The following is a 20,954-nucleotide window of genomic DNA, read 5'->3' on the forward strand; positions in this document are numbered from 1 at the left end:
ACCTGAAGTACTGCTGAAAATCCTTATATACAAAGTGCTTGGCAGAGTTATTTGTAAAAATGAAATACTGGGGGTAATATTTTGCCTGATGTACTTAGCTAACACAGTTGTAGAGATCTCTATTGTAATATTCACGTAGCCGTTACAAATTGCCACTGTGGTAGCTTAGTCTGCAAGATGGCTCCCTGGGTTCACATTCACAATTGTGAGTCCCTGGTGTTCGCACTCCTGTGAGTTCCTCCCATGTTGAATACGGCTGGTCTGTGTAACTAATAGGTTACAGAAATGATCATGAGTGACTTATATGAGGCTAGGTAATAAAACACACCGTGGTTTTCACCCTGCTGTCTCTAGGATCACTCATTCTGGTGGAAGCCAGGTGCCATGTCCTAAGGACACTCAAGTGGCCCTCTGGAGAGGCTCATGTGGTAATGAACTGGGGCCTCCTGCCAACAGCCATGTGAGGGACCCATCTTAGAGGTAGCTCTCCCAGCCCCATTAAAGCCTTCAGGTGACTTTAGCCACAGCCAGCATTTTGACTGCAAACTCATGAGACACTCTGAACTAGAAACCCCCAGCGAATCCTGTCCCAGATTCCTGACCTGTGGAAACCATGTGAGATAATAAATGTTTATTGCTATAAGCTCTTAAGTTGTTCATAATTTGTTATATAGCAATAGATGACAAATACACTCATGAATTTTAACAGTACTGAAAAAAATAGAAAATAAGGTGTCTGTGGTAGAAGTTGCAAGTACTCACAAAAAAGAATAATAGGGAAAATGCTAGGAGGAGGTACTCTAGAAACGTTAATGGTGCCTGCCTTTGGGAAAAAAGTGTTTTCCCCCCCTTTTTCTTTGTATTTCACCATATTTGCGAACTTTAAAAAAGGCACATGCTTCATTTGGAATGGATAAATGAGGTAAAAGAAAGAAAACAACAAAAAAGCAGAATTTAAATATACTTTAATTTCTAGTCCCTTTTCAGCTATGAACTCTTTAAAGTCCCACATTCATGTGATAATCTTTTTCATTCCTAATTTATATTCTTCCTTTCAATATTGCTCTTAACAAATTATTCCCATTTGTTAATATTAGACTGTTAAGTATAAAGTTAAGAAAATCAAGGCAATTTAGTCATGACCCTGAAGCACCAGAGAGATTATTATGCAGAAGTTAATGGCTAGCTCTTTTCCAAGTTTAATGAGTATATGACAAGAAAAAAAATCTTCAGATATTATTAAATTTTGACAGGATATGCTTGGCTTGGGACGAGTGCTGGCACCCTTTGTTCTAATAACAACATCCTTTGAGATCCTACCAGCACTTAAAGAGGATACAGAGTGGTCCAGACCAGGTTTTTTACTGATGTCACCACGTCTGCCACACCATGCACACCTGGGCATGGATATATTCAGGCTTGCTGTAAACCAGACATTATTCTAAATGGACATTCTAGTTCACTCCCAGTCTAGCTCTCTTCCTGTGACCTTGAGGTTGACCTTGATGTTATCATCAAAAGTCCTATCAGAGGAGTTGTCTCCCTTCTCCTGCCTTCTCGCCCAGATTCAGAGAGGCCACTTGGAGGTCTCGGCTGTGAGTGTGGCCTGTTTCCCTCCACTTCTATCTCTCATGGGTTCCTGAGCAGGCACTGCTCTGGGTCCTGACCTAACATCTTTTCCTATGTCTCCAGTGAAAGGGCAAACACAAATCCAAAAAGAAAAAATAGTATTTCCCTGATTAAAAAAGGGTAAGCCACAGTTCCCCTCCCTTTGCTTAGAGCACATCCTTTGGAAAACTTATGCTTATAAATTCTTCCTCTGTCCCTTTGAGATGTATATAAGTCTTTTTAGAAGCTAAATAAGTCTCATCATTTTACAACTCAGGAAGGGTGCCTTATCTCCCCTTCTCCATGAGGTGGGAGAACAACTTAGCCACCCGGATCCACATTGCAAAACTACCTATTTATAATGGAGATAAGAAAAGCTTTATTTTCCTTCGGATACAGGCAATTGCCATCACAGATGGCCACCCCAGTTACCAGGTGAATTTAGGGGGAACTGTATTCAACAAAAGGTGCTGTCGAGTCTTCCTGAGGACTACCTGTTTTCATCCTGAGAGCCTGGACGTGGTGTGGAGATGTGTACCAAAGGGTGACACTGCTTTCTGTCTTTGGCATCGCTCTGGTGGACAGCCTGTGGTACCCACCGCAGCCTGGTGGGGTGCTTATTCAATAATAAAACTATTTTCTTTCTTGTCTACCTTGGTGGAGGCTTTCTGGGTTATCAGCAGATTTTATTTTTAATTATTTCCCCAATACCAGACAGATGGCAGGCTCCTTAATGACAGTGAGGTCACATTATTTGATTAAATTCGACAAGCAGTTGATTGAGCTCAGTGGTTGGAGATCTGAGTTGGCAAATATGCTTGGCCAGTCACGAGCTACGTGGCAGCCACTAGCCTACCCAGTTTCAGTGCCCCCATTTGTAAGATGTGATGGCTGTAATAATAATAGCTCAACAAATGGCAGCGATATATCATTTTTTTCATTTAATCCTCCCTCTACAACCCTGGTGCATGGTATAGCCTATGAAAACACACAGACATAAACTCAGGTGAAACTAAAATAGTTTCTTGATATTTTTACAAGTCAATTGAATCTAGTCCATAAGCCCTCCATTTGTGTTGACGGCTGAAGACTGAATCTTGCTATGTGAATCCAATTTAGTCCTTTGAAATTCAGTTACATGTGAATAAATGCTCCTTTCCTTCATAGGGCTGGCTTAAGGTCAAAGAGGTGCCTGTCATTGGCGTCTGGTCCACTGTGGCCATGCAACCTGTCCTCTGTTCCCCATCGGGGCAGTGAGGGCTCTTACCTGGGGGACTCTGGGCTTTGTCTCTGCCGAACTGATCACCACCTCAGTTCCTGCAGCTCCTAAGGCCTCTGATTCTCAGTGACACCCTTGTGCTAATTTCCTAAAAGTGCTACAACAAGTTGCACAAGCTTTGCGGCTTAAAACAAAAGACATCTGTGACTGCTCTAGAGGCCAGAAGTCCAAAATTGAGTTTGTCAGTAGGAGGCTCTGGGGGAGGATCCTTCGGTGCCTCTTCCAGCCTCTAGTGGCTCTGGGCTTCCCCTGACTCGTGGCTGCATCACCCCAATCTCTGCCCTGTCTCCACACAGCCTTGTCCTCTTTCTTCCAGGGTCTTGTCCTCATCTATCTCTCACAGGGACACTTGTCACTGGATTTAGTTAGCCCTCCCCTCATAATCCACGATAATCTCATCTCAAGATCCTTAGTTTAATTGCATCTGAAAGGACCATCTTTTTCAAATAAGGCCACATTCACGTGCCTGGGAGTTCGGACATGGATAATGTATCTTTTGAGCCACCCCCTCCCCCATTCAACCCTCTCTGCTCTACCTGGACTCTGGCTTGAGCAGTTGTTTTAACAGTGGTGTTTTTCCCACACCCTGGCTCTCAACTCTCAGGGAGGCTTGGAAGTTCTGCTGTTCCAGGTGGGGGCGAAGGGACAGCGGTTCTGGGGGGGAGGTCTTTCAAGCTCTCTCTCTACCCAGAGCTCTCAGGCAGCTGCCCAGCTCTGTCCGGGCTGCCCCTTGTCCATGTGGGCCCCCCAACAAGGCTGTCTTCCTTCAAGTCCAGACAAGAAGTGGCTATAAGTATTGGGTGTCAACACACCCAGGTGGGTACCAGTACTGCCTTTGTCCCTGAGTGTGGAAGGCCGCCCCACCATCCAACCTCGCGGCCTCCCTGCTTCTCTCTAGGCCCATCCGCCTCCCTCATGCTTCACCCCCAGAAAACGTTCTTATTTCCTCTCAGAAAGCAGGGATGTGAAGGAAAATGGGAGCAGGGATTGGGGGTTGGGGGGGGCAGTGCACACAACCAGAAACTAAACCCAATCAGAGCCCCACACGCTCAGTTCTGGGCCATCTGAGCATTGAGGTTTCTGAGAGCTGATCTGGGGCTTCTCTGAACACTGCTCATCTGAGGTTGTGAGGGGCTGATAAAGAGTCCGACCACGTGCCACCAAGATGTCAAGGAGAAGGAGGATTATAGCAGGGAGAGAATCATGAGAAAAGCTTTCCAGGTGGCATGAGCGAGGACAGGGCCTTGGGAGCACGTGGCTGATTGGGGGTCTGGTGTGCAGTTCAGTACGGCCTGAGCACGGCTGCCTGGGAGGGGCTGGGGGGGTGCCTAGAGGTGGGGCGGGGGGTGCCTAGAGGTGGGGCAGGGGGTGCACATCTGCCATGATGCCACCAAGGGAGATTGGGAGGTGTGACAGGCAGGCTGTAACAATCACACACAATCACCATGTGACAGTGTCAGTTTCTTCTCTGTTAAATCTTTCCTTTCAGATGTTCTGTTTTTCTGTTTTTTTTAAATGCATGCAATGCAGTCATTTTAAACTGGCTCACTGAAACAGTAACTAGACAGTGTTAGGTGCGGTTTGATAAAAGGATATGAAATAGGTAACGCCGTGTTACTTTATTTAAAAAACAGTGCATTTTATACATTTTTTTTGGAGGAAAGAGAGAAAAGCTACCCTCAGGGCCATGGACGGAGAGGTAGCTGGGGGATTCTAGCTGCACTTCCTCCTTTTCACGGAGATAAGAGTTTGATTTTCAAGACAGAGAGAAGGCAAGACTCAACAAGGAAACACTTCGGCTCTGCTGGGAAAGATGCAGTTAGGGGGCCCCTCGCTAACAGCGTCGAGACAAACTCTTGGGAGGGGGTTGGCAGCAGATTGAAGACCAGTATATGAGAAAGCTGAGAGTTTGCTTTCAACCATCCTTAAACCCAAGTTCCCTCAGCATCTTTGAATGTTCAGGCTTCCCTGCTTAATCAACACTGATGCCTGGGTGGTGAAAATAGAAACTGTTTAAAAATGTGTGTGGAGCTTGAGTTTCCTCCTCAAACTCTGTTTGGACATGGACTTTTCTGGATCCTTGTCACCACGTTCCTGATGTGTAGGGCACCACGCCCAGGTGATCACTTGGCCCTCGGGGTGCAGGATGACTAAGGACTGGCTTGGACTGTCTCTCTGGAGTGGAAACAGAAGACGCAGGAGTCCAAGGTAAGTCTGCAGCTGACTGCGGAGAGGTGAGAATTACTTTGTAGTGCTTTTCTCAGACTCTAATCAGGTGGCAGTAACCACTGAGATAAAGAAATAGAAGTGAAGGGAGAGTGGCAGCTGGGTTTCCATCATATTTAATTTACACTGTCAATGAGACATTATTTGCCTACAAAGCTGGTGCTGTGCAGAATTGGACAGGGGTGCAGGCTGACTTGTGTGTCAGCCAATTTTCCCCTGCCAAAGTCCCAGGAGTGGGGGACAGACCCTTATTCTGAAAGCAAGAGCCATTCCTCAGTCCTCTCAGTGTTGTGTTGTTGTTGTTTATTCTGTTTTTATAGAAAGCTGAGATGATGCTGGTTAATGACCTAAACCCATTACCTTGATGTCTGAATCTTATTTTCAGTCGATGTCTACCTACTACAAGTGCTGCCTACGCTGTGCCAAAGGTTTTCCATAGCCATCAAATGTGATTCACAGGTTCCCGTCACAACACTATTGATACGACCAAAGCATTTTTACTGGGATTTGTCACATTGAGTCACAAGAGTGTCATCATCCACCTGAAATACTTTTATCTTTACATTTTGCTGGTTCTAAAATTACGTAGTCAACCTGTTGTGTGCATTACTTATTTTTCATAATTTAGATTTATATAATATTTAAATTTATAAGGGGCACGAATACTAAATCACTATGTTTCTTAAAGATATAATTTCAGGGGAAAAAAAAGGCTAATGATTTTTCTCTTCATCTCCTCTTGAGCTTTGTTAAATAAAGCACACACATACTTTCAACACAGCAGTATTTAGCATGTGCAATGCTTTAAAAAAATAAATTCAAACTCATACTTACATTTTCATGCATTGGATGTTTGCTACTTTTAACAGATCTCTAGCATTCCATAATATTAACACGCAACACACGTATCTGTTCTGCCATGTAATATACAACTGGCATAATACATCCACCTCCTTATTTTGTAGTCCATATTGACACAGGGTGAGTCACTGATTTCAATGGCAAAGTGGAGAATAATTATTAAAATAGTCCGGATAACTAACGATTTTTTTTCTCAGATTATAACTCCCATTCTCAAGATATTTTTAGCATTGACAATGCAGTCAGTGTGGAAAACGCTGCAAATCAAGTCTCTGGAAGCCAGGCAAGTCTCCTTCCTAGAATTTTGATGAATGACATGGCAACCAATGGGTGGGGTGTGGACCTTCCAGCTTAGTGGATTTCAAAAGCAACGCCTCCAGGTTCAACACAGCTCCCACCCCCACGTGGTAGGAGGTGTTCGCCTACTGTGATTCCTTATGACCTCTCCTCTCCTTCTCTAACTCCTCCTCTCACTCCCTACACTCCTGAACAAGCCAGATTCACCTGAGCTAAGGTGTTCGCTATGTTTCAGTTTGATACCTTTAACCACAGGCAAACTTGTCTTCCTTCCATTCACCCATAATCCACTTCAGGGGAATTCAATCAATCACAGAAGCAGTGAGCTCCCCAGCATCCTTTCCCCCAAAGTTGTCGTGACATGACCACTCTGCAACACACGGGGGTTCTCACACTCTCTGTGAGAGAGGTTAGGCTGGCATGATTCAGACCACTGGAAGTTATGGTGTGTTTTTTCGAGGCTGGCTTTACCAACTTAGAATGGGTTTTCTTGATCGAGAATTTCTATTTCTGTATCTGTAGCTTCCTATCCTATTTTGCATTCTCTCCCACTCTGCATAGTCATGCCCTCACTCACCCTATCTTTCTCAAGTTTCCTCTGATTTTTTTTCCTTTGTACATAGCTTAAAGATAGTCCTTTAGCTGAAATGTCACCTTTAATATTATTTCTTTCTCCACTGTGAACTTTATTAATAATTTCTATTTTTTAAATTTATTTTCAAGTATACACTAGAGGCACAGCAGGAATCTGGTCAACACCCCGTAATCTTGTGGTTTTCTTCTCCTTTTTACCATTTATAATCACACTGTCCTAAGCTGTCTTGCAGGCTGTAGTTGGAAACAATTTTATTTTTTATATAGGTCAACCAAAAGTCAAATGTAATCAGAGCAATGTAAAAATGGGAAATGTTCACCACAGATGCACTTTAAAATGAATTCTCTAAAATCAAGTTATTTAATTTACACTTTGGAATGCCTATTTTTGTCAGCAAAATATGACTATTCTCTGAAAGCTGCCACTACAGAAGCAAAATCAAGAGATTGCTGTGTTAATTTAAGCACTTCAAAGGTAACAAAAAGACTATCCACAATGGAGGCTTAATTACATTTTCTCTCTTTCAATATTCACATCACAGGGCTTTCCTTTGAAACAATAATAAAGGGAAAAATACTGAGGAAAAAAAAGAGTCTTTCAACTGCTGAAGTCTTCCATCATTCTTATCCCCAAATCCTTGGCAAAAGTGGGGGAAAAGATGCATTTCAGAAGCACTGGGTCAACTGCAATCAGTCAGGACAGAAATACAGAATACTTACCTGGTGGACGAGAGAGACATTTCCCAGGGACAACAGATAATGGTTATAAATATGCATCTGCTATACACTTACGCCTGATTTTCATTGTGGGCTGACAAATTGGTGCCCCCAGGGGGCAATGGAACAGCCTGCTGTTTTCTATTCCAGAACAAATCGCAGCCAAACTTTTTTTTTTCCTGCTTGGCACATGCCTGTCTGTCCCTGAGAAGATCCAATCAGGAGCTCCTCAGGCTGTGCGGCACCACTGGCCAGCAGGGATAAAAAACAAATCAGAGCTTGTACATCTATGTGGGCTGTTTTTCCTTTTTTCCAATTTGGGTTAAAATGCTTTGTAGTATTTTGCAAAAAATGATACATCTGATTTAACAAAAATGTTCATTTTAAGCTAAATTCAAGCCTAAAGACAGGCTTATGGAATAGCGATTTTAACTTAACAAATGTTTGGTTTTTAAGGGAATGTGATGCCTACATAATGCAGGCCTATCACCTCCATGCACATTTGTATGTTGGTCCACAAGCTGTCTCCAGCTGTTTCACTGCCAGTATTTTTAAAACTTCCGATCAGGTCGATCTGGAGTGATCAGGAAGCAGATGTGTATGTGCACTGATCACACAGCAAGCAACAGCTCGGATCATTAGGTTTTGAGTCACAGCTTTTATCTGTTTGTTGGTCTGTGTTTACTAGTCCAAATTCTGTATTAGGTGTAGGCTCAGAGGGGACACAGAGCAAGCCCTTTCCCACTCTGGCCAGCAGGTAGGTTAGTACTTATACAGAGGAGTTGAGATTCAGTAAAGAGTGCCGAATCGAGTTGGGCTAACTTGAGAGAGTCCATTATAGTCACTGCCACTCTGAGGACACACAGGAAAATCAAGCTATGGTTGATCACGTTGAAGCAGAGTCTCCAGTGAGCTGGGGACGTGACTTCGGTCCCTGGACTTTTTGGGTAGTACGGAAGTAATACTTGCAGTTTTAATAATTTAGTTCTGGAGTTTTTCTTTCCCTAAATTAATTAGTTCTCATTTAAAAATTATTTATAAATTAAAAAATCTGAATTGACCTTTCTGCTTTAGATGTCATAATCAGAGAAACCAACCACACATCTTAAAAAGTTTTAAAAATTTCATATAAACCTGGATGAGAAAAATTGATTTGAGTTTTGTTTACATAGTACATTTCATCCAACTTATATATAAACGGTAAGTTGAGATGGGTTAAAGATCTAAAGGTAAAAGGCAAAAATTTAAAACAATTAGAAGATGGAGGAGAATATTTTTATTACTTCAGGGTTAGAAAGAATTTCTTAAGCATGAGTCCAAATTAAATATTGACCATAAGTGAAAAACTGATAGCTCTGACTACATCAAAATATAATGTCAAAAGTCATCACAGACCAACTGGAATAACAAAGTATTACCTAAGAGAGGATATTTGTAACATATATAGTAGTTGAGGGATTGATATCCAGAACCTATGCACCACTTGGGCATAAATAATACTGTAAACTGATCAATAATGCTTTACTTCTATGAATTAAAAACATCTGAAATAACAATGACATTTTAGTGTTTATTAATATATAGCTTTAAGTGCACAGACTGCCTTACTTAAACTTGAAGGGACTCAGTGTTGCTGATAATTACGATCATCTGTCTTCTCAGACCATGGCTAAAACACCCTCAAAAATACAAGCTCAACTCACAAGGACATGGTGACCTTGGAAACGAGGTGTGCTGGGCCTCACTAGTCTCACTTCCAGATGTAACACAATACAGAGACCAGGGAAGTTGTCGGATTCTTCCCAAGTCACCTCTAGGGACCAAAAGAGCTAGATCCTGAAGCTAGATTTTTGGGCTCCAAGTCTGCAGTCTTGTATGCCACCATATTTACCAGACTGCCCCCACTGACATACATAGCTTTTACAGATTTGAAAAAATTATAAATAAAAGAACAAAAATTTCAGTTTTCAGCTTTAACTTAGAACTACTTGTTGAAAATCACAATGAAAAACATTATGAGTGTTTTCTACTTAAATCAGTAGAATATGGATGTGGAATTAGATATGGATGTGGAAATAGATATTTCAATCTATGCTCTGTGGATTCCTTAAAAGGTTCAGGTGAACCTTAGGAGTTCTTGGAAGTACTTTGGTATTCTGCAATCAAAACCATATTTTTGGACCAATAAGGGTAACTTAGATTGCCAAAGAAGTCTATTACCAGATTTAATATTTTATTCCATTATATTAGCAGTCCCTGTAGAAATCCACTAGAAAAAAAATAATTTGCTATCAAATTTACTAGCCTAGATTGTTTTTCTTCCTGCTTACAAATTGTATTAGTCTCTGACTTAAGAACCAAAATCTCTAAGTGTGAAATATCTGCAGTGGGGTGAGCAAAAGATTATATTGTTTTAACAGAATAACAATTAGGTTATTCCCATACATAGATGATTTCAACCATCTATCCTGCATTTAACCCATGAGCAATAGTCTCCAAGCTATTCTGTAGTTTTAAAGGAACTTAAACACTTAGTAGGCGCTTAATAAACATTAGTTGAGTTTATGAGTAAATGAATGAATGAATGAAAGAATGACACAGGTCCTGGAAGGGAGGATGCAAAGACCTCAGGGCCAAGTGCCTGCCAACACCAGTGTAATCAGATTTAGCTCTAGAAGCCAAACCTCCATTTCCCCTGCTCATTGTTCCTTCCTTTTGTGAATATTTTAAAGTCACCTCGTGTAAAAAATGGCAAAACTATCCCTATGTGATGGCACTATTTGCACCCAGGACGTCCGACCACATCACAATGCATCTCACACAGGTTTTGAAGGCCTCTGCCTGTAGCAAATGCAAGCGCTGGTTAACACACCAAGTTTCTCCAGCACTTTATTTGCTTCATAGACAGACATTTAAAATCGAAAGGGACCTTAGAGCTCAGATGTAATCTGCTTTATCTGAGCGAGTCTTGGGCACAGGATTAATTTGCTGCAGACATTTGCAGTGACAATGCCAGGCTTCCCAGTCTAGGGAAGCAGCAGCAAGTAGGCACAAGGCCACAGGCTGTGAGACCAGGCAGACCTGGGAACGTTCTGGCTCTACCATTCACACTTGTGATATTAGGCAAATTAGCTCCCCAGTTTCATCATCTGTAAAGTGAGAATATTACTTTACTCGGTGCTTCCGAACACTAGGAATAAAACTATAAAATATTTCGCCACTCAGTAAAGAGAAGCGGTTGTTTTTACTTCATATGTTCCTGATAAACGGTAACATTCTGGGTCCTTACTTTGGAACTTTTAACATAATTATTACAGCTTGAATTTGGTATTTAAATATGTACAAATTTATTATATGGAGATGTACATTTAGCATTAGAAAGACCTGAGAATCATATCCCTCAATATGCCACAGGCCACATCATAATTCTTTCCTTTTTTTTAACAGAAATCCATTGAAGAGAAAAATCTGCTTGTGTGACAGAAGAAAATTTTTGCTGCATTTGGTATTTAGTTTCTATCATGCTTTTTTACAATTATTTGCAGCAATGTGTTTTATCTTTTCCTACGTGTTTCTTCTAGCCACACAAAGCACAGTAACACTGTGCTGATTTCTAATTAACTGACTACACCCTGTGGCGCTCCAGCTTCTGTCTTCAGTTTAATTACAGCTGTGAAGAGGAGGCAGTGAAACTGAAGAGAGTGTCTCTACATGATAAAAAATAGTAATACTGTAGTTCTAGTTTGATCCTTAGATCGCTGAGGGTGTGAATGCTCAGAGATGGTTAAGTCAGTACATGGATGTGGAATTTCCATTTTGTTTTGTCTTGTTTTCCCTCCTGCAAACAACTTGTACTTGGTGGAGACAACTTCTTACTTAAATCTGAAATTTAGTTCCCCAAGGAGTTCTTTGAGTCATAGAAATTCAGAATGGAAGGGAAGGGACCTCGTCCAACAGGACGACTCTACCTTGGTTCTCTGGCTCTCATTCTGAAATTGAAAATAAACTTCAAACCTGTTAATGCTTATCCCACTATGCATTGTAAGATTTAATTGAAAAGAAATGCTCAACTCACCAGAGTGGCAAAGAGGTGATAGAGAATGAAATAGATGGCAACCACAGGTGCCCACATGTGTCCCACAGCATTGAGCGTTTGGTCCATGACATCTACCCATCCTTCCTGGGTAAGGATCTGGAACATGGACATAAATGCCTACAGGGGAGAAAAATGGAGGAGTTACAGACCAGCATTGGCCTTGCATGCAATTTAAAATTAGCATATAGTGTTTGAGGACTTTGATCTCAATATTACTGATTTTTATCTGGATTCAGCAGGGAAAGAACAGCCTTAATTCAACAGACAGTAAAGGGCTAAGAACAAAGATCCTAAAAGCCTGATATCTAACTATTCAGAGTGGAAAACAAAATAATTACCCTGAATTAAAATTAGACTTGTTGGTGGTAAATACTGCTGAGCAAATCAGAACAAAATTCACGACCTTTGCTTTATTGCCTCTCTTGTTTTTCCCCTTTAGCAAGCTAACCATTGAACATTTTTAACAGATTACTATTTTTTTTTGCTGCTAAGCACAACTATTTTTATAGTGAATTACATTTGATTGTCTAAAGGCAAATGAGAATAATAGCTTTAATTTTACTTTAATAGTACCCATCCAAATTATTTCAGTTATATTAAAAACATGAGACTTTAAAAGAGAAATATTTCTAAATGATATTGCCATGCTGAGCAATTTAATAAGAATGATCACGTTTCATGATTTTTAAAAAATTTCAAGGCAGAATCAAGACTATGGAAGAAACCAAGACCAAAAATAAAATAATAAAATAAAATAAAATTAAATTAAATTAAAATTATTTTAAAAAATACAGCATTCCAACAAAAGCCAGCCAAGCAAAAAGACTAATTCTCACTCTGCAAAGATCTTTGGTTAGTGTCATTCCTAAATGTTTTTCTTATTAAATATACATATACATCTCTGACTCATATATCCCATATACATTAGTGGTCAATAAATGCTTCCTAATGAGAACTTCTGATGATGTTAGGGGAAAGTTGACAATTGGAATCTCGCGACTCTAAAAGAATCTTTAGAAACCTCAGTACACTGGAACACTAAGTTGAATTCTCGGGTATCGCGATCCCAAGAAGTAAACTCCAAGACAATGCAAAGATGACTAAGCCCAAGATAAAAGCTCTGTTACACTGAGAGTATCTTAGAAGCAAAACGGACCCTAAAGATAATCTAATCTGACTCATTCTTTTCGAAGGTGAGGAAAAGGAGGCTTAAATCTCCGTGACTAGCCCAAAGTCACTCCATTTATTTGTATCACTAACAGAAGTAGCACCAGGCATTATGATTCCAAAGTAAGTACTTTTCCAAGCATTGCTTCCTGTGTCCAGGGACATTTTGAATCTACTGCTTCCCAAACCTCATCTCACAGTAAACTCTCTTAGCACTTTTCTTTACTTAGATAATTAAATTAACCTTTTTAGAAGTATGAAGTTCAATGCCCAGCACATAGTGGACCTGTCTGAACAAAGGAGCAAATAGTTGTTAAATGAATCTTGAACTTTTAAATGAATCTTGAACTAGGAGGTAACTTTTTCCTCTTACCCTTTGTCCATGTGTGAAACACTTTACTTCTCCTTGAGCTAATTTTTCTATAATCTCATTACCCTACAAAGTTTTCTGTTCGTGAAGGTATGAAGTATGTTGTTACGGATACTTGACCATCAGCAAGGACAATATAATACTTTCCTTCTAGGGTGCCTAAGAGAATATTAGCTTTAACTCATCCTAAACATGCTTCAGAGGATTTTTCAACGCATCATTTAACCTCATAAGTATGTCAGAACTTATCATTGAGGGCAATTATTTTTTCCGTATATGCTTTTGGTATTGAATATGCATTATATCTGAAGGCAAGCAACACAAGTTCTGAAGATGATTCACATAAAAATATCAGATTGCTGTACTTTCTTCAATAGCGATGTCACCAGTGTGAACGCATGTACATTCGAAAGACTCCACAGCAAAAGAGGAAGGGTCAAAGCATGTACTAGTATGAAAGGGATTTTACTGGACATCGATTTCTTTCCCCCAGAGCGACAGGAAAGCTTGTGATTAAGTCCAACAGAATTTTTTTTTCTTGGTACTTAGAGACCAAAAATTCAGGTGTACCTTTCAGCTGCATGGGGCAGAAACCAACTCAATTTGTTTTCATCTACGGCGTTAGCTTTCACAAACACTCAGCTATCATGCATTCAGTAAGTAAATCTTGGGGACATGGAGATATGGGTTTGAAAACCTGTTGCTGTGGGAGAAGCAATGTGAGCAAGAATACTGGGCTTACCCTCTACTCTTTCAGAGTCTCAGAAGAAAAAAAGTCTCATTTCTGCACAGTTCAGCCACCTGAAAGTGCGCACTGTGAGATACTGTGAATTATACTTGAGAGTAAAGCTTTCTGTTACCACGCGATCCATGTGTTTATAGCCACTTAGATGAATAAACCTGTGAAAGGTAGTGCCATGAAACACGTCTATTACAACCTGAAAATTAATGTGTCCTGCATGAGGGCTGCCTTATCAGTTTGGTTGAGATTTTATCCAGAAATTTAAGTCCCAAGATAGCTTGTGATGTGAATCAAATACATTTACTGACTTACACTGTCACAGGATCTGTGTTCCTTGAAGAACTGCTTACGTTATTTATTCAGATGTGGATTATCAGTGGTTCCTGAAGGCTTGGCGTGTTGGGGATTAAGATGAGGAAGACACGGTTTCTTGAGAATTTCATAATCAAGAGTGGAAGAAAAAGATGATGATGGCCAACTCTCAGAAATGAAAGAATGAAAAACAGGGTGCATAAGAGGAATATGGGAAAGCTATCCAAGGAGCAAGTTGGGAGGACAAAGGTGTATTCCTCTTTGGTGAGCCAAGAACTGTTCAGGGAAAATGACAGCGACTGACTTTCATGAAGAAATCGAGCTGGATTTAAATGGTGGCGAAGGGAGTGAGGAACAAAGGCCTGGAGGAAGCTGTTTCTTTTCTCTGAGCTTCATGTTCACACGCCATTTTCCTCTCCTGTTGACCTTTACTCCACCCTTATTGATTTCCACCAGCTCTTTAGAAATTAAGAAAATTAATCTCATATCTGCCATATATGTTTAACATATTTTCCCTGTCCTTTTATAGTATTTTTACAAAAATAAATTTTAAACTTCTATGTGATCTAATTTGCCACTCCTTTTATTTATGGTTTTTAAATTTTATTTATATTTTCTTTTCTTTCTTTCTTTCTTTCTTTCTTTCTTTCTTTCTTTCTCTTTCTTTCTTTCTTTCTTTCTTTCTTTCTTTCTTTCTTTCTTTCTTTCCTTCCTTCCTTCCTTCCTTCCTTCCTTCCTTCCTTCCTTCCTTCCTTCCTTCCTTCCTTCCTTCCTTCCTTTCTTCCTTTCTTCCTTTCTTTCTTTTTTAATAAAGCATACGTAGTATTGCGATCAGGCATGCCTTCCAATAACACTAGTCCCAAGGCAGCATATCATCACAGAGAAACATCTTGCGTGATAAATTTTCCTATCTCTATCTTTTATTCCCTCCAACATAGTGTCAGAAAGTGGTCCCAGAATCTCATGCCTGTCATTTGGGTCCTGTTTTGATTGGTCAGCTAGGTATTCTTCTCTATGTTTTGCTGTCTCAGTAAACGGAGAGGGGGCTGCAGGGAGAGAAGGATTAGCTGAGGCCATGGACAGTTGTATGTGATATACCAGGCTTCAGATAGGTCTCCAGTGCAGGCAGATTCTGGAACATTTACTGCTGCCAGAGCCATTCAGTCCCAGGTGTTCAGTTGCCCTAATTCACCAGCTTCCTCCCACATCACTCACACTCCACTGACTCCAGGCGAGGGACAGGTTATTCTGTTGGTCTTGGTCCTCTGGGTGAGAGGAGAGGACAACTGAGTCCCCCCCCATCACTGTCCCCTGCTGAGCCTCCTGTTCCCTGGTGGCTTCTGTTTCCTTCTTTTCTCTTCATTCTTTCACTAGGCTAAAGTTTTGTTTATTACGGGAGATTTAGTTTTCAGAAATCATGATTAGTTTGCTTTCATTCTCAAGCCTTCTTCCCAGCTGGGAAAAATAAAACTGGTGCAATCTAGCGGTTTACCTTGCCCCTGGGAAGGTGGGCTGAACGATCATTTCTACACCCATGGGAGATTCGCAACGTCTTTTCCCTGGGCTCTGCAAATCCCTGCGGCCTGAGGCTCCCCAAAGTGAGGGATATGAGTACATATTTTAGGATTTGCTTTTCCAATTTAATTTTTTCTCAGCTTCTGGAAAACAGGCTTAAGGCATGAGCCTCCTCTCTGATGCGCTCTCTCTCCCCCACTCCCTCCTTCTTTCTTAGTAGCTGCTAGCCAAACACGATGGTAGGAATTTGGGTGGGAGTTGGAAAATGATCGCATCAAGAAGAGATTTTCTTTTTTTCTTTCAGATAGAAAACACCAGAGTATATCTGAATATTAATGGGAACATACTCAGTTTTTTCTTTAGTTAATAAAACTTACAAGTTTAAAACTTTAAATTTAAACTCAGATTCTTTAACAAACAAATCTTATGTTTCTATTTTTGAATGCAGCCAGTTTTATTAACAGTCACAGTTAAGTAATCTTTGAGTCTTTGAATAAGGCTAGTTCTCATTTACTAACTCTATGTTTCAATATAAGTATTTTTAATTCCTTTTGTTAAAAAATTATATATCTCACATTTCCTTTAAATTTCACTAAACAAAATTTTCTTAATTTGTACTTTGTGGTACATAAACTATCATCACAACAATAAAATGTAAAAACATGTTCTTTAGAAATTAGTTAAATGTCATATATCCTTTCTATTACATAATACATCCTTTTGACTTTAAAAATTTACAAGGCATTTAATTTAAAAAATCTCTTTATTTGAAATAAAAAGCTCTCAGGAAACGAGAAAAAAAGATAATGGTATGAAACTGTGGTCTTTTTTTGTGTGTGGTTATTGCTGGTATAATTTTATCCAGGGTGCTAATTAATTGTTTTATTCGTTTCTGTAGGTTTTAGGGACAGAAAGTCTGTGATTTTTGCTATTTTTCCCCTCAAGTCCAATCCTATAGATGTAAATAGAGGTAAGCACTTTGTTTGCAAAAGTTTTTTCTTTTTTGTTTCTAATGACATAATCACATAATCACTCCTATGCAGGTCAGGCTGTGTTCATGCTGCAGGTGCCTGGCTGCAGCTAACTGAATCGGGGATGAGCACTTAACCTGAGAACGGGCCAGCTGCGTAGGACGTGGTCTGGAACAAACAATTCAGCCCCATCAGGGAAGAACCAAATCAATCAAAAACATCTCTAATGAATTTCAAGTGGAAGTGACAGGAAAACATCACACAGTTAGCAGTAGGGTCTGGAGGTGAACGAACGCACAGAGACTGGCTATGCAGTTCAGTAGCAGCAATGAAGGGGTCATTACAAAGTCAGAGTTGTAATTATAAGCACACATTCCAAGGAAGCAACACCTCTGAATGAAGGGAAGTGAAGTGGAAAAGAAAATGCACTGAATAAAGAGGCTGCAAGGATGTTCACTGAATGAAGAAGGGAGGTTTTGAAATCATGAGCTCGGTGAGTACCTCATCTAATCAGAGAGCGTCATATTCCTTGGGTACGTGCACACAAAACAAAGGATGTGAACCAGGGTAGAGGGTGCAGGTCGTAAGACCGGAGTGTGAGGAACAAGCTGTCCCAGGGATGATGCAAGAGAAAATGCACCTAAGAGCCGAGAACCAGGGTCTTGGACTCATTGAAGGGCCCAAGCCCCGCACTGTAGGACCACACAATTCACTGCCAGACCTCCTCAGGCTCTTTTGCAAGTTTCTCCTCAATTTCCTAATCTCTAAAAATGTTCCTAATCTCCAAATGTGGCAGAGCCTCAGGGCTCGGTCCTCACATCTCTTTCTTATCAACCAACGCTCACTGGTTGATCTCATCCATTCTAAGGCCTTTCAATACCCTCCATGTCCTGATGACACCCACATCCATATATACAGCCCCACATTCAGAGTCAACTCCACATCTTTACTTGGGTGTCTCTCTAATAGGGATCTTGAGCATTAGATGCCCCAAATTAAATGCCTCATGCCCTGCTCCCCAACCCTATTTTTCCTGGGCTCCCTCCCATCTCAAGTAATGACAAATCCAGTTTTCAAGCTGCTCGGGCCAGTGATCTCACAGACATCTCTGGTCCTTCTCATCTACTCTCATCCTGTATCCAACCTGCCAGGAAATCCTGCTAAATCCACCCTTGGTTCTTGGTCTCAGCTCCACGTATATTGTCAATATTCCTTGATAGTCCTACTAAAACAGCTAATAGTTTCCTCTTGGTGTCCTTGCATTTTGGAGCTGTACCTGCTGGTCATAAACTGTGACTGGGACACTTGAATAAAAAGAAGAGCATCAAAAAAGGGGAGGAAAGGGAATAAACATGTATTATTTTCATATCTTCTCTTTTGCTAACACCCCTTGAACACTGATCCCAGGTGGGATGAACAGAGTCCCCAGGACCATGTGTCCTCCAGGGCCGCCATAGAGCTGGCAAGTTCATCAAGGACAGAGCATCCTTCTCCCTCTCAAGGCCCCAATAATCCATTTCTGACCCCAAATCTCTTTCTGATAGACTTCCTTAGCGTTAGGTGAAAGCAAAGCATGGGAGTTCTCCCACGTGAGATGACAGGCTGGAGGTGCTTACCCAGACCTTGCAAATCAGTTCTTAGCCCTTTAAAAAAAAGTCACGGGTGCCTTGATAACTTGATGACCCAGTGCATGCTTTGGGGTTTTAGTATGTATGGATATCAATTTAGGTTAAAAAAATGAAATATTAAAAAAATACCTGGGTAGACATCTTATGTTTTGGTCAACATAGAGTGAGCAGAATGTACAGAATGATCCCATTTGTTTTATATATATATTTGTGTGTGTGTGTGTGTGTGTGTGTGTGAGCATAAAAATGCTTGAAAGTCTGTAGAATAAACCTGGAACTCTGAGGTCTGGAATGCGAAGAACTGAGGAACGAGGGAAGAGAGTAAACACTTTTAAACTTTTTAAAGTAACAGCTTTACTAAGATATAGTTTATACATCATAAAATTCACCTCTTAAAGTATACAATTGAGTGGTTTAGCTTCTTTACAGTTGTGCAACATCACTACCATCTAATTTAAGAACGTTTTTAAACTAGGTCTTAGCTGGTTTCCAGAACTCTTTCTCTACAGAAGATTTGCTTTCAAAATGAAATCCATTTGACAACTTACACAGCAGCTCAACCTTTTTACTGAGAGTGGCCCTGCCGTGTCTCACCACCAGTCAGCCGTAAAACAGAAGATCTGCCTTGACGGTACTCACTGGGTAAAAAAGTGACACCTCCTTTGGTTTTAACTGCCTTAATTATTCACCTACTCAATCTCCTTGTTTTAGGTCTTACACAGTGTGACTCCATTTTGGTAAAGCTCAAAACTACAAAAGATAAACTATTTATATTTTTAAGGAGATATTTCCTTTAGTTACCTGATTCTGGAAGGGTGACAGTGTTTTTGATGTCACAGTTTTATTTCATCTTTGAACTAAACGGTTCCTAAGATAGCTTCCAGCTATAAATGTTTACTAGTCTGATGTCTTCATTGGTACTAGCGGTCAATTGGAAAACTTTGTTTTTGTATACTTTCCAGTCACTTTCTGAGATTATACCTTGCCTATAAAAATTACAGAAAAAAGTCACACTAAATGTTTTGTTCTAATAGATACTATAAATTGCCTTTTGGTGCCATCAAGGATAAGAGAATTTATTGAATAAACAGTAAAAATCACGGTGTTAGCAAGCGGCCTGAAAGTAGGCAGCTAAATAAAAAAGCTGTGTGTGCTCTAAGCCATCACGTACACTGGAATCTTAAAACACAATGAAACACTGAATTTTGTCGTTAGGGCTGGGAGAGTTCTGAGGAGTTTAGTTATTAGTGACTTTTAAGCGATGAAGTTTTTGGAGTCATTTAGATCTCTCTGAACTCTTTAGGAATTTGAGATCTGTTTTTTTTAATAAAATCAACTGTATTTTTAATAGAAGTGAAATATTTAAAGTATTAATTTCTTTGTAAAATGATTACGCCTTATCCTTGTGATTTAGAAAGAAAGTTGAAACTGGTGGTTTCAATTAATTCTGTGACTGCCTTTTATGTTGGCAAGAAAGACCAAGCGATTCTTCGCTATTTTTCTCAAAATGAAATAACATTATTCATTTTGCTTTTATAATTCCTAAAATATGCTTGTTGCCAAACATTCCATTTAAATGAATAAAGGGGGGGGGCCTGTTTATTGGTCAGATTTTAGACTACTATGGAGAAGTTTTACTGAATCTAGACTAATGTAATTGGCCTTAAATGTCAAAATGAGCCTAAACGTAATTAGAAGCAAAGAAGAAATCAAAATGTTATGCCTATTTCAGCAGCAAATTACTCTAAGTAGAATCTACACTTAAATATAATTTCAAGAGTAGAAGGAAAGATGGCAGAAGCTCATTTGCAAAAGCTGGCGAATCTTCCTCCAGTTATGAAAAGGGGTGGAGGTATATCAGTCACTTTTCTCGTAAATGGGCGTGCTCGGGTTAATTTTTACATATAACCCCATAAATGACCACGCAGACAAAATCATGGATTTGTACTGTCTCCTAGGATTTCCTTCAGGGTAAAATGAAAGGACACGAAAAGAGACACTCAGCCATGACTAGCACCTACGGTGCGTCACAGCTCCCAAAGCGGTTCACTGTCCATTACTTGGAGTAATTTTAGCAATAATCCTGTGGTAGTTATTGTACGGACTGCAGATGGAGAACTGAAGTGCAGGCGCCTTAAATGACTGACCCAGGTAGTGAGCGGTGTCTCTGGTTCCCTAAGCTGGAATCTGTTGATTTTAAATTCCTGCTGTCCATTTGGACATTACAGGTAAAAGGTATCTTAAGATGCAATAATTACGGATCTCCTTTCCTTATCTAAATTATTAAAACAAACAACATACCTCGTCTAAACCATATTTAAAACTGTTACCTCCTTTGTCTAGCAGAGCACTGCATACATAATATCTCAAACTCCATATTATGCTCAACTGGTTAATAAAAAATAGATATCTCCAGTATTTTTCATTCTTTACTAAGATAAGCACCACTCATTAACATTCTTCCAAATGAAAAGGACACAACCTTTTCATTTTCATGAGACTCTAAAATTACAGAATGTCTTTTAATAATAAAAATATTTTAATAATTTGACTTAAATGTTAAAGTTTCTA

The 20,954-nt window shown here is 40.0% G+C and overlaps 1 protein-coding gene across 5 annotated transcripts in view; it reads right to left on the reverse strand.

Annotated features, from left to right (window-relative positions):
• NALCN (sodium leak channel, non-selective) overlaps positions 1–20,954 on the reverse strand; it is a 265,363-nt gene that overhangs the window by 98,834 nt on the left and 145,575 nt on the right. For all 5 annotated transcript variants that reach the window (XR_012511758.1, XM_074378486.1, XM_074378485.1 and 2 more), the window contains one exon: positions 11,658–11,795. Coding sequence is in view for 4 of the 5 variants with exons in the window: in XM_074378486.1 (XP_074234587.1) it covers positions 11,658–11,795 (138 nt within the window). In the remaining variant the exon portion in view is untranslated. The remainder of the gene's footprint in view (positions 1–11,657; positions 11,796–20,954) is intronic.

Source organism: Camelus bactrianus, chromosome 14 (assembly GCF_048773025.1).
Source record: "Camelus bactrianus isolate YW-2024 breed Bactrian camel chromosome 14, ASM4877302v1, whole genome shotgun sequence".
Lineage (NCBI taxonomy): Eukaryota > Metazoa > Chordata > Mammalia > Artiodactyla > Camelidae > Camelus > Camelus bactrianus.